We start from the raw sequence: 14,913 nt of genomic DNA, 5'->3' as shown, positions 1-14,913 counted from the left end.
CATCTATGAAGAGGAATAAGTGGTTGATGCTTTGGGGAGAGATTCTTCATCAGGACTCTATGGAGAGGAATAAAGCCTCATTGCCCTAGATTATCAAAAGTTTAATATTTTCCCCACTTTTGCACATTACTGGAATCTTCCATACAGTCAAATGCTGATTCTTTCTTCTGTTAGTGAGTGTAATTAGCCCAATGCTGGATTGCCTATTTGATTTAGCGCATAGAATTGACACCAGAAAGAACTAACATGGATAATTCCAGGAAACATTGGTCCAGGGGGAATGTATTTACCAAAACGTTGGTAGGAATTTGGAGCACTGTTCCCCAAAAAAGGCAGTGTGTGCTGGGGAATAAAAGAATTTTGTAGGATTTGATATCAGTAGTTAGTAGTAGAGGTATGAAGAGCAGCTGGATAAGTATGGCTGAGTTACATTTAGAGTATGATTCAATGGTGAACAGATTCGAAGGGCTGAAGGACCTTTTCTGTTCTTAGTTTTCATCTCAAATGATTTTAACTTTTAATGTTGAAATTTATAATGACGAGTTAGAGTTGATGGGATTGGAGGTGCAGGAGCCAGTCTCCAATAATTATGTTAATTTAAACAAGTTGTTCGGGTTGCTGAAGTCACTAAATTTACCTTTCAGTCTTGCTCTAAATATAGAATTATTCTGGAGCTTGCAGACTGCTTTATTCATTAAAGAGGGTGCTAGATTATAGAATTAGCTTATAAAATCTTCATTTGAATTGAGGTTTATCGGGATGCTGCCTGGATTGGCGAGCGTGAGCAAAGATTGAGCAAGTTAGGGCTTTTCTGTTTGGAGCAAAGGAAAGTGAGAGTTGACTTGATAGAGGCACAGATAGTGTGGACAGCCATAGATTTTTTTTACCCAGGGTGGAAATGGCTAATACACGGTGATACACCGTGATGGGGGAAAATATGGGGAGATATCAGAGGTAGAGTTTTTACATAGGTGGGTGCATGGAATGTACTGCCAAGGGTGGTGGTGGAGGCAGATGCATTAGGGGCATTTAAAAAAATTTAGATACACACATAGATGCTAGAAAAATAGAGGGTTATAATAGGAAGGAAGGATTAGATTGATCTTAGAGTAGGTTAAAAGGTCAGCACACTATTGTGGGCCGAAGTGCCTGTACTGTGCTGTAATGTTCTGTTCTACTAAAACTTTGATGACTTCCTTTGTAGACATGGTATTTCAAGTTTCTGATAATCTAGAACTTCTCAAAAAGACAACCTGAAGTTATCTTGACCCGAACTGTCTCTTTGACTACCTCCATAAATGCTGCCTGACGCACAGATTTCCTTCAACAGCTTCTTTTCTGTAGTTACATAGCACAATTAATTCATCTGCAGCACCATCATCAAGCACATTTAACATTGCCAAATAAGGAGATAGCAGGAGAGCTGAATTCTTAAAGAGAAGAGAGAAGCAGAGAAGCTTAGGGAAGGAGTTCTGGTCTTTACGATGGAGATAGCTGAAAGTGTGACTGCCAGTGGTAGAGTGATCAGGATAGGAATGTGCAAGAGATCAGAGTTGGAGATAATTTATTGATAAGTATTTGTAAACACTATGGCAGTTCTGTCCTGTGCTGTAGTACTGGCAGGCAATGGACTTCCTTCTCTGATGTGAAGAATATTGAATGGGTACAATAGGAATTAACAAAATTTGTATCTCGCAATAGATGATGTCGTGTTGAGATACAAGAATCTGTCCAAATTGGTCAATGACCGCAATGAGAGCTTGCAGGTGACACTCACACGTTCCTTGAGTGTTCAGGATGGTTTGGATGAAATGCTTGACTGGATGGCAAGTGTGGAAAAGAGCCTGGATGATGAAGGGGAAATTCCCTTAAACTCTGCTGCCCTTCAAGAAGCCCTTCAGAAAAACACTGTGAGTAGATTCATCTAAATGTGAAGTTTGGCTGCAGCTTCAAAAATATTTCATTGAGTATAAATGTTTAAGATTGTTCATATTTAAAATACTGCTAACTGGGAAAGTTTTTAATCTATGTTTGGTGTGTCAATTTCATATGGTTAGATACATACATGCAAAAAATTTAACAGAAAATAAACTACAGACATTTTGTAGTCATATGCATAGTTTCTGTAAACAAATACGGAAATAATCATCTTAAGAAAAGCAGTGAAATGTAGTTATTTTTGCAAAATTCTACTGAGCATTGAGCAATATTAACATTTCAGATATACTTTATATTGCAAGAATCAAAATTAAAACTTAGGTGAGACAGTCTGCAATTTTCCCTTCTTATTAGAAAATAAGAACATAGAAACAGGAGTAGGCGATTTGGTCTCTCATGTCTGCCCTGTCATTCAAGCTGATCATGGCTGATCTGCATCAGACTCATCTCCTCTGCTGCACCAGTTCCCTATAGCTTCCAATCCTCTGTTCTTTCAAAAATTTGCCTGCCTTTTGTTTAAATTTCCCCAATGATCTGGCCTCCACAACCTTCCAGGTGTGCAAGTTCCAGAAATTCAATACCCTTTGAGAGAAGGAGTTCCTGCACTTTTAAATAACATCCACTCTCCAAACTAATCATGTATCTATGTTCCTCAGTTAAGACTTTCCCTCAAGTGGAAACACCTTAATATCTACCCTGTCAAGCGTCTTTGGTCTTTTGAGCAACACACACAAAATTTTGGAGGAACTCAGCAAGTCAGTTAGATTCTATGAGGGGGAATAAACAGGTGACGTTTCGGGCCAAGATCCTTCATCAGGACTGGAATGGAAGGAGGCATAAGCCAGAATAAGAAAGTCTGGGAATTGGAAGGAGTACAAGCTGACAGGTAATAGGTGAAACCAGATGAGGAGAAGGTGTGTGGGGAAGGGGGGATTGAAGTAAGAAGCAGGAGGGGGTAGATGGAAGGGAATAAACATATAGATACTGCCTGACCTGCTGAGACCCTCCAGTATTTTGTGTATTTTATGGTCTTCTGGTATTGCTCAAGATTTCTAGCATCTACAGAATCTCTTGTGTTCACCCCTTGGGATCTGGTATTTTTTCAATGTGATTCCCCCTTGTTCTTCTAAATGCCAAGAAAAAAAACATATCTAATTTCTTTAGCTGCTCAGAATGGAAAAACCCTCTTTTGCCTGTCTTAGCTCCATCACTGACAGGTGTGAAAGGCTTCACTTGCCCTTGCCTTGGGCCTGGTATCCTCTGCCACACACTCCCACCCAGCAGAGGGTGCTGTAAGGCAACTGTGAATGGAAACCTTGACTGCCTCTCTAAGATCTGCTTCAGCCTGTGATGGTAACACACAGTGTCCTTGCTCTGAGTTCTGGTCAAGTATAATTCATCGCAGATTGTTTTTAGTGTTAAGTGACTGTTGCACAATGGAATTTGAATGTCATTTTGTTTATTTAGAATCGAATCACAAAGTAAATGCAATAGGTTCTAAAAGAAGTGAATGTCAAATGTGGAACTCTGGCCTCTCTAGTGTGATATTGGGGGCTGAGATTTCAACTAAATAAAAGCAAAGATTTACACTGTGAGAAAATCATGGCAGTACTAAATATAAGCATGTTTAAACATGAAAGATTAGCTTTATTTGTCACATGTACATCAAAAACACATGGTGAAATGTGTCACTTGCATCAGCGATCAACACAGTCCGAGGATGTGCTAGGGGCAGCCCGCGGGTGTCGCCATACTTCTGGCGCTAACAGCTTACTAATTCCAACCTGTATGTGTTTGGAATGTGGGAGGAGACGGAGAACCCAGAAGAAACCCACATGGTCACACAGAGAACTTACAATCTCCTTACAGAGAGCAGCACTAATTCAACCCCAATTGCAATCACTGGTGATGTATGCTAGCCGCTACGCCTACATTTTTGACATTACCTACAGATGTCTGATTTGCTGAGTATTTTCAGCATTTTATAGAACATAAGACAATACTGCCCAAGAACTGGCCCTTTGGCCCAAAATGTTGTGCTGCACTCCTTAAATTAGTATACAAATGCTTAACTAAACTAATCCCTTCTGCCTGTACTTTTCCTGTTTTTATTTCATATTTCCAGCTTTGTTTTGGTTTTGTTTTTGCAGCTTGCTCACACTCTGCAGCGTAGTTGAGAGTTCCAGCTAATAGCTGGTGATTATTGTCGAAATGAACTCCTGAAAAATAACATGTGGTGGTGCTTGGTGGACAGCAACAAATTATCTGCATTACATGAAGGCCGATGTGTAGTTTCTTGGCTTGGATCTATAATTCAAGCCGAACAAAAATCTCTGACACTTAAGTTTTGACATTTTCTCCAGCTTAGCAAGATGTGAACTACTCCTTGTGTGACCAGGTTTAAGTTTAACACTAGTCGGTTCCATAACTGCAGAAAAGCTATCTATTTCCTTTTCAAGGAACAAACTTCACCCAGGGGAAGCTCTAAATCTGGTTACATAAGCTGAGCAACTGTATTTAGTTAACTGTTTATTTCCCTTCTCTGTTCTCTTCGGAAATTGATGTGCTGTGATGATTGGCAGATGGCACGGTAACATAGCTGTTTGCGTAACACTTTACAGCTCAGGTGACTCAGGTTCAAATCCGGCTACTGTCTGTTTGTACTGAGTGTTTGTACATTCTCCTGAGATGCATTGTTTTCCTCCAGATGCTCCAGTTTCCTCCCACTTTGCAAAAGTGTGCGGGTAGTAGGTTAATTGGTCACATGGGTGTAATTGGGCTGCACAGGCTCGAAAGGCCTGATCCTGAACTGAATCTCTAAAAAATAAAAAAATTAGATAAAATACAAATGATTTAGTGATATTGTTTATATAGGGGTGGTAAAATGGGTTGTGACAGGTTCAGCATGGTGCATCAGATCCTGTTGTTTTGTGGTCTATTTAAGTCCATTGTAAAGGGTTTTATAGTGCTTAAACTAAACTGTTTGTCATCCAGCTGAGTGTGTGTGCTTCTCCTTCAGGCTCTAGAACAGAACATTGCCAGTCGTCAAAGCAGCATTAGTGCCATTGAAGAGAAAGCCAACAAATTCATTGCCACAGCTGACCCGTCTACAGCCTCTGCATTGCAGGCAAAGGTGGATGAGCTCACCAAACGCTTGGACTCAGCCAGCAGACGGCACAAAGAGAGGACGGCCAGACTGGAAACACTCAGAGGCAAAGTCGAGCTCTTTGAGAAGACGTTTGAAGGAATCGAGCAGTTTGTAACCAAGAAATCTCAATCTCTCTCTGAAACTGATGGGTCAGGAAAAGACATCACTGAACTGTCACAGCACATGCAGGTAAGCAAGTGTTTATCTAGCGTAGAACATAGAACACTACAGCCCTTTGGCCCACAATGTTGTGCCAATCTTATAATCTACCCTAAGAGCAGCCTAACCCTTCCCTCCTACATAGCCCTCCATTTTTCTATCATCCATTTGAAAGTGAAAGAGCACTTGCACACGGGAACAGAGAGCAGCTCTCAATTCAAATAACACTGAGGAATTCATTTACAATCAGCTTTTAACACCTGTGAAACAATGAGGTCCCGGTGTGGGAGTATACCTGGTCAGTAAGTCTGTCCGGTTTATTACCACTGACATACTGTATGTCGTGAAATTTGCTGTTCTGCGAGAGCAGTACAGTGCAATACCTTCAAAAAGTACTATGGGAAATATATAAAATAGAAATGAGTATTGCAAAAGAAGATCAAAATGGTGCGGCAGTGTTACTTGTTCATGGTTTCATAAACTTCCTCTTCCAGATCTGCTGATACAGGGGAAGTAGTATTTCCAATGAAGACAATTCTTTTGTTGCAGTTTTCCATTTTACTGAATTATTTTAGCCTTTCTATTCAAATTAGGTAGTTTTATTTCAAATGATCAGTTTCTTAAAATCGATCGAAGGGCAAAGCCACCTCCTGGGGCTCTCCTTGCTTGATGCCTGGGTGCGTAGATTAACTAACATGTTGATTAGTCAGCCACTCTGGTTTTGCTGTGTAAGGCAGTCAGCAGTTGGTTGAAGACGAACTCAATGGACCTTTGGGTATTTGTCTAGTTAGGCACACAGGATAGAAGACCAACTGTGGCACCTTGTCCAAGATTAGCCAGTGAAACCAGCTACTGTGCACGTTGGGGAGAGGTGGGGAAAATGGGGAAAACTGTGTTCATGTACAGTTCGTGTCTGACATGGTGTGGTTTGGCAGAATATAATATAATCTGTCCTGGGGCCTTGCTCCTTTGGAGGTTTGTGCTGATTGGTCCTGTGTGATCTAGATCATTTCAAACCTTGTCGGTAGGCTCTTTCCATAGTATTTTGATTTAGAACAACGTTGGTGCTTAAAAAAGCAGGGCTCAGCAATGGGATCTGTATTAAAGATTGAAAAATAAACATTCCCTTTCGAACAAGAAGGAGGCTTTTTATTACTAGACAGTGAATAGCTTTATTTGGATATTAAGTCAGCATTGCAGGAATCAGAATCACTATTGGGTTTACTATCACTGACATTTTTTGTAAATAAGGACTTGCCTATATAGAAATGCAGCACAAAACAGGCCCTTCCAGCCCAACGAGCCGTGTTGCCCAGCAACCCACCAAAACCTTAGCCTAATCACAAGACAATCTACAGTGATCATTTAACTTACTAACTGGGATGTCTTTGGACTGTGGGAGAAAACTGGAGCACCCAGAGGAAATCCACAAGGTCACGGGTGAATGTACAAACTCCTTACGGAAGATGCTGGAATTGAACTCTGAATTCCAACACCCGAGCTGTCATATTGTCACTATCAGCTTCCCTACCATTTCACCCCATATGTCAGCAGTACAGTGCAGTACAAAAAAAATTACCATAACTTTCAATAAGAAATACAATTGAGCACCACTTATCCAAATTCTGAAAACCTCCAAAAATTTTTTGAGTGCTGACGTGATATCACAAATGGAAAATTCCACAAGGCGCTAGAAAGGTTCCCAGGGGATGAACAGGTGTCTGTGCACCACAGACAATTCTGAGAAGTGACCTCACATATGTAATGACCAGAAGTTAATGCAAAATAGAAAAACTGCATAAAGTGAAAAATGAAGATCTTGATCGTGTATTGAAAGAGTGGATTCATCAGTATTGGAATGAACATAGGCCACTTAACAGTGTGCTGATCATGAAACAAGCACAGATCTATCATGATGAACAGAAAATTGGAAGTAATTGTGAATATTCAGCAGGCTTGCTACAGAATTTTAAGAAAAGTCACAGCATTAAATTTTTAAAGATTTGTGGTAATAAAACATCTGCTGATCATGAAGCAGCACAGAAATTCATTGATGAGTTTGCCAAGATCGTCACTGATGAAAATCTACCATGCTGAACGGCTGCATCAGTACTTATGTCTGATGAACAAATGTAAGACAAAGACTGCTTACCGGTAGCACATAAATTTAGAGTCAGGAATAATGGCGTTGCCAAACAGCCACTGACTGTCCACCTGGACAGCTGGGATGGTGATAGCTTACATTTATATAATATTTTTAATGATATTGTGCATGAAACATTAATGTAAATTATTAAAAATGTTATATAAAACTACCTGCAGTGTATATGTACAAGCTGTATATGTAACGTAAATGGATTTTGTGTTTAGACTTGGTTCCCTTCCCCAAAGTAGAGGCAAATATTCCAAAATCCAATATATTTCTGGCTCCAAGCATTTTGGGTAAGCGGTGCTCAACCTGTATCAAAAAATAACTAAGTAGTTCAAAAGTAAAGTTATTTTCAAAGTACATATATGTTACCATTTACAACTCTGAGATTCATTTTTTTGCATGTAGACACAGTAAATCCAAGAAATGCAATGGAATCAATGAAAGACTACATGAAATAAAAACAGCCAATGTGCAGACTGTGCAAATACAAAAGAAGAAATAATAATAATAATAATAATAATAATAATAAATAAGCATAAATATTGAGAACATGAGATGCAGAGTCCTTGAAAGTGAGTCTATAGGTTGTGGGAACAGTTCAGCGTTGGGGTGAGTGAAGTTATCTCCTTTGGTTCAAGAGCCTGATAATTAAGGGGTAATAACTGTTCCTGTGCCTGGTGATGTGGGTCCTGAGGCTCCTGTACCTCCTTCCTGTTGGCAGCAACAAGAAGGGATCATGGCCTTAGTGGTGAAGGTCCTTACTGATGGATACTGATTTCCTGCAACACCGCTCAATGGTGGGGAGGGCTTTACCTGTGATGGACTGGGTTGTATCCTGCTTTTAGTAGGATTTTCCATTCAAGGGCAATGGTGTTTCCATACCAGGGCACGATCCACCAACATCTACAGAAGTCTGTCAAAGTTTAATATGTCATGCTGACTCTTCGCAAACTTTTAAGGAAGTAGAGGCGCTGTTGTGCTTTCTTCGAAATGACACTTACATTCTGGGCCCAGGATAGGCCCTCTGAAATAATAACACCGAGGGATTTAAAGTTGCTGACTCTCTCCACCTCTGATCCCCCAGTGAGGACAGGCTCATGGACCTCTGTTCTCTTCCTCCTGAAGTCAATGATCAGCTCCTTGGTCTTGCTAACATTGAGTCTAGGTAATGCAAAAAGAAAGCAAAATAGTGAGGTAGTGTTCATGGGTTCATGGACAATTCAGAAATCTGATGATGGAGGTGAAGAAGCTGTTCCTAAAACATTGAATGTGTGTCTTCAGTACCTTCTTTCTGTGGTAGTAATGAGAAATGGGCATGTCCTTTATTAAGGACCTCCAGCACCCAGGGCATGCCCTTTTCTCACTGTTACCATCAGGCAGGAGATACAGAAGCCTGAAGGCACACACTCAGCAATTCAGGAACAGCTTCTTCCCCTTTGCCATCCAATTCCTAAATGGATATCAAAGCTTTGGACACTACGTCACTTTTTTTAATATACAGTATTTCTGTTTTTGCACATTTTAAAAAATCTATTCAATATACGTAATTGATTTGCTTGTTTATTTATTATTATGTTTTATTTATTATTACTATCATTATTTCTTTTTTCTTCTCTCTTTGCTGTATTATGTATTGCATTGAACTGCTGCTGCTAAATTAGCAAATTTCACATCACATGCCGGTGATAATAAACCTGATTCTGACTCTGATTCTGATTCTGATTCCTGGATTGTGAGGGTCCTTAACAATGGACGCAGCCATTTTGTGGCATCACCTTTTGAAGATGTCCACAATGGTGGGAAGGCTAATGCTTATGATGGAGCTGGCTGAGTTTATAGCCCACTGCTACCTTTTCCAATCCTGTGCATTGGCATCTCTATACCAGACGCTGATGCAACCAGTCAGAATTCTCTCCATGATATATCTGTAGGAATTTGCTAGGGTCTTTGATGACATACCAAAGCTCCGCAAACTTCAGTAGAGTGTGTTTGAAGAAATCTCCTCAATCAAGAAAGTGGGATGACAAATTAATCTGGTTTATAACATAGCCCTCAGTGATGATTCTAAGTTCCCACAGCCAACCTCAGTATTCCTTTTTGTTCAGCCCAACCAATGACTTTAGCACTTTGCTTTGGCAGAAAGGAGCATGGAATAAAAGCAAAACTCAGGGATATTGCTGTGAATCATAATTAATTCACAAGCTAATTTATTTTTTGCAGGGTTCTATTTTTGAGGAAAATTTAATTTATTGCATTAGGTGCTCAAAATGAGACTATGTCTGATACAGAACCATAAGACCATAACATAGGAGCAGAATCAGGCCATTTGGCCCATTGAGTCTGCTCTGCCATTTTGTCATGGCTGATCCAATTTTCCTCTCAACCCCAAGCTCCTGCCTTCTCCCTGTATCCCTTTATGCTCTGATCCATCAAGAATCTGTCAACCTCTGCCTTAAAAATACATAAACACTTGGCCTTCACAGCTGCCTATGGCAATGAATTCCACAGATTCACCACTCTCTGGCTAAAGAAATTTCTCTTTATCTCCATTCTAAAAGGATGCCCCTCTATTCTGAGGTTGTGTTCTCTGGTCTTAGACTCTCCCACCACAGGAAATATCCTCTCCAGATCCACTCTATCAAGGCCTTTCACAATTTGATAGGTTTCAATTAAGTCACCCCTCATTCTTCTGAATTCTAGTGAATACCGGCTCAAAGATATTAAACACTCTTCATATGACAAGCTGTTTAATCGTGGAATCATTTTTGTGAACCTCCTTTGAATCCTCTCCATTTTCAGCACATATTTTCTGAGAGAAGGGGCCCAAAACTGCTCAAGATACTCCGTGAGGCCTCACCAGTGCTTTATAAAGTCTCAACTTTACATCCTTGCCTTTATATTCTAGTCCCCTTGAAACGAATGCTAACAATGCATTTGCCTTCCTTACCACAGACTCAACCTGCAAATTAACCTTTAGAGAATCCTGCACAAGGATTCCTAAGTCCCTTTGCATCTCGGTTTTTTATAGTTTCTGTCCAGTTAGAAAATAGTCAACCCTTTCATTTCTTCTACCAAAGTGCATGACCATACATATTCAAGGGGAAAGGCCTTGCTAGAAGCCTCAGAATAGAGGGGCATCCTTTTAGAATGGGGATGAGGAAGAATTTCCTTAGCTAGAGGGTGGGGATCTGTGGAATTCTTTGCCACAGACAGCTGTGAAGGCCAAGTCTTTATGTACTTTTAAGCAGAGGTTGATAGATTTTTGATTGGTCAGGGCATGAAGGATACGTGGAGAAGGCAGGAGATTGGGACTGAGAAGAAAATCGGATCAGCCATGATGAAATGGCAGAGCAAACACGATAGGCCAAATGGCCGAATTCTGCTCCTATATCTTATGGTGTTATACACTTCCCGGATCTGTATTCAATCTGCCATTTCTTTGCCCATTCTCCTAATCTGTCTGTCCTTCTGTAGCCTCTCTACTTCCTCAAAACTACCTGCCCCTCCACCTGTCTTCATATCATCTGCAAACTTTGCAACAAAGCCATCAATTCTATCATCCAAATTATCAACATACACTGGAAAAAGAATCTGTCCCAACACAGACCCCTGTGGAACACCACTAGTCACTGGCAGCCAGCCGGAAAAGGTTCTTTTAATTCCCACTCTTTGCCTCCTACCAATCAGCCACTGCTTTATCCATGCTAGAATCTTCCATGTAATACCAAGGACTCGTAGCTTGTTAAGCAGCCTCATGTGGCACCTTGTCAAAAGCCTTCTGAAAATTCAGGTACATAACATCAACTGATTCTGCATTTTCTATCCTGCTTGTTATTTCTTCAAATAATTCAAACAGATTTGTCAGGCAAGATTTTCCCTTGAGGAAACCATGCTGAATATGGCGTATTTTATCATGTGCCTTCAATTATTGTGAAACTTTATCCTTAATAATCAACTCCAACATCTTCCCACCACTGCGGTCAGACTAACTGGCCTATAGTTTCCTTTCTTCTGCCTCTCTCCCTTCTTAAAGAGTGGAGTGACATTTGCAATCTTCCAGACTTCTGGAACCATTCCAGAATCTAGTATTTCTTGAAAGATATTACTAATGCCTCCACAATCTGTTCAGCCACGTTTTTCGGAACTCTGGGATGTACATCAGCTGGTCCAGGTGACTTGTCTACGTTACAGTCCTGCTAAAGAGTCTCGGCCTGAAATGTCAACTGTACTCTTTTCCACAGATATTGCTTGGCCTGCTGTGTTCCTCCAGTATTTTGTGTGTGTTACTTGGATTTCCAGGATCTGTGGGTTTTCTCTTGTTTGTGTTCAGACCTTTCATTTTCCCAAGAACCTTCCCTCTAGTTATAATAATTTCACACACTTCACACCACCTGAACCTGGAACTTCCACCATACTGTTAGTGTCTTCCACAGTGAAGACTGATGCAAAATACATTTTCAGTTCTTCCTCTTTTTTCTCTTTGGGATGTATATATCCTGTGCTTTCCTAATAGCTTCCAGAAACTCCCCTCATTGCTGTTCTGTCATCATCCCTGCCAGTGTTCTTTTCCAAGTACCTGAATAGTGATTGGAAGAATTTGCTTTGGATTTCTCTTGGACTTTTCATTGTTGTGGAACCAGATGGAATTCTCAGTGGATTTGTGAGATGTTCCTTTTCATTTGCCAATTTTCCCTGCCAAATGTTGAAGGAGGTTCACAAGAAATTAACTATTTCTTGTAGCCTGCCCCCTTGCTTTCTGTTCTAAAATATATCCCCTCTCTTCCTTCTACCCCCTCCCCCTGTACTTTACCCTGGAAATATATTTATTGCATCCCTGAGTTTGCCTCCTTTTTTTGGCAGTTACTCACAAGACTAGCCTGTTTATTGATTTCTTTCCTTTTCTCCCAACCCATTTTGATTGAAGAGGCTACTGCAAAGGATCGGAGAAAGCTGCAGAGAGTTGTAAACTTATTGTTGCTTATCATATTTTTATGTATTACATGAACTGCTGCCACAGACCAAAAAATTTCATGACATATGTCAGTGATAATGAACCTGGTTCTGGTTCTGGTTCTGATAAATGTGATCTAAGTGACTTCAACTATGGGATGGATGTTGGTGCCCGATGGGGTGGTTTGAGTATCTCAGATGCTGCTGATCTCCTGGGATTTTCACAGACTGCAGTCTCTAGAATTTATAGGGAATGATGCGAAAAACAAAAAAAATCCAGTGGGTGGCCATTCTGTGAGTGAAAACGCCTTGTTAATGAGAAAGGTCAGAGGAGAATGGCCAGGCTGGTTCAAGCTGACAGGATGGTGACAGTAACTCAAAAACACACACATTTTAACAGTGGATTTGCAAAAGAGCATTCTAAACACACAACACATCGAACCTTGAAGTGGACGGGCTGCAGCAGCAGAAGACCATGAGCATACACTCAGTGTTATGTTCATGGCTTCTGTAGGAGGTACATAATAAAGTGGCCACTGAGTGTACGGTAAGAACAGATGGAACCAGCTAATAATTAGAAGTCATAGTTGCTTAATCAGATGGTGGGGTGGAGATAATTCTCTATCAAAGGAGCTGTTCCTTCCCTTTGCTAGACTGCAGGTCATCCTTGGGCAAGGGGTAGCACCTGCTTAGTCCTGCCATTCTCCCAATCAGAGTAATTTGAAGCCATGGGAGAAGGTGGTGGATGGTCGTTTGAGCAGCTGTTGTTAATTGCAAGTCCTGGTTATGCAACCCCTGACTCCAGGCAGACAATCTCCGAAGAGCATTGCTCATGGCTAGGGTCACCTGTCTTGTAAAGGCCCTGCCCAGAAGAAGGCAATGGCAAGTCACTTCTGTAGAAAAAATGTGCTAAGAACAATCATAGTCATGGATAGAGAAGGAGTAAGAACAACAGCATGAAAGGGGTCTTCCCTCCAGGCAACAATTAGATTAATAACAGATGGAAGATCATGATTGCCCACATCATATGGCAGGGCACGAAGATGATGATGAGTTGATTAATGGATATTAACTTTTAAAAATCCTTAGTTATCACAATGTACCCACAATTGGCTGGTGCAGTTGCACTATCTGACGTGCAGTAAGTCTCTGATCCTGATTGTGACTCTGTTTGCTGCAGGAAGTGAATGCGGAGTTACAGGATCAAAGCGAGGGTTTGGTCACACTAAATAAGCTGGCTGAAGAGCTTGGCGGGTCCTCTACAACTGAAGAACGGACGCAGCTCCTCAACAAAGTCAATACTCTATCAAAGAATTTTCGAGGACTGGAAGAGGCTACCAAAAAAAAGTGAGTTTCCTGCCACTGAGTTGTAGGGACTGAATATGTTTCATGTTGCCACAAAAAAAAACATTGTTTATTGTATCCAGATATATTCCTTCGACAGCAAGTTATGACATTTTTGCAAATATGTGTGTTTGGGTGCCTCTGATTATGTGATAAAGAAACAGAAACCTGCAATCATTACCTGGTTAGTTTCGAATCCAAACAAATGACTTTATTCGTAATCACAGTCTGCTTTACTAAAATATAAAAAAGTAGAAAATACTGAAGTCTCATAATAACTTGGAACCATTCACCATTGCCTGTATTCGTTCAATAACATTTATCACACAATCATCTCTCTCTCCTGCCCGTCTCCATTCCCTGTCATCTTTTTCCCTCTCTCCCTTTCCTTCCCCTTTTTCCCTCCCCCTTCTCCCTCCTCCATCTCTCTCTCCCCATTCTCTCCTGCACTCACTCCCCCATTCTTTCCACCCTCTTCCCACCCTATCTGTCCCCTCTTCCCCACTCTCCACCCTCACTCCCCCATTCCCCCTCCCCCTCTCCCTCCCCTCCCCCTCCCCCTTTCCCTCCCCTCCCCCTCTCCCTCCCCCTCCCCCTCTCCCTCCCCCTCTCCCTCCCCCTCTCCCCTCCCCCTCCCTCTCTCCCCTCTCTCCCCTCTCTCCCTCTCTCCCCCTCTCCCCTTCCCCTTCTTCCCCCTCTCCCTCCTCCCCCTCCCCTTCTTCCCCTCTTCCCCTTTCTTCCCCCTCTTCCTCCTGTCCCCCTTCTCTCTCTCCCCTCCCCTCTCCCCCTCCCTCTCCCCTATTTCTTCTCCTTCTCTCACCCCTCTGCAACACCAGACTAACTTTCTACATCTGTTCTATATGTGTTTTTGTTGCTTCTTTGTTTTCCTTTTTTTTTACTTTTGCTCTCTTCTTCTGTTCTCTCACACTCTGATGGTCAATTTGAGCACCTTTCATGCATCTCCATTTACCCTGATCAGCCTCACCAGCCTCACCCTCTTTAATCCTATCTGTGTTGCTTTCAACCTTTCTCCTTGCCTTCCACACCCTCCCCCCCCAAAAAAAAATAGCAGTAGAACATTATTGTGGAATGATAAGGTGAATATTCCTTCTCTGCTAAATATCTTATACACTTGGTCAGAGTGTGACTTTTCAGAAAAAAATAAGCTGGTTCCAATGTTGCTGGTGAGAAGTTGCAGCAAAGGTTCACCAGATTGACTCCT

General features: G+C 41.3%; 1 protein-coding gene across 13 annotated transcripts in view; it reads left to right on the top strand.

Moving 5' to 3' along the window:
- Positions 1-14,913, top strand: part of dst (dystonin) — a 637,976-nt gene that overhangs the window by 389,273 nt on the left and 233,790 nt on the right. For all 13 annotated transcript variants that reach the window (XM_063040140.1, XM_063040054.1, XM_063040111.1 and 10 more), the window contains 3 exons: positions 1,702-1,910; positions 4,958-5,275; positions 13,528-13,694. In XM_063040140.1, the coding sequence (XP_062896210.1) occupies positions 1,702-1,910; positions 4,958-5,275; positions 13,528-13,694 (694 nt within the window). The remainder of the gene's footprint in view (positions 1-1,701; positions 1,911-4,957; positions 5,276-13,527; positions 13,695-14,913) is intronic.

The sequence above is a fragment of the Mobula hypostoma genome, chromosome 2, assembly GCF_963921235.1.
Source record: "Mobula hypostoma chromosome 2, sMobHyp1.1, whole genome shotgun sequence".
Classification (NCBI taxonomy): domain Eukaryota; kingdom Metazoa; phylum Chordata; class Chondrichthyes; order Myliobatiformes; family Myliobatidae; genus Mobula; species Mobula hypostoma.
This window is presented reverse-complemented; position numbering and strand designations above follow the sequence as displayed.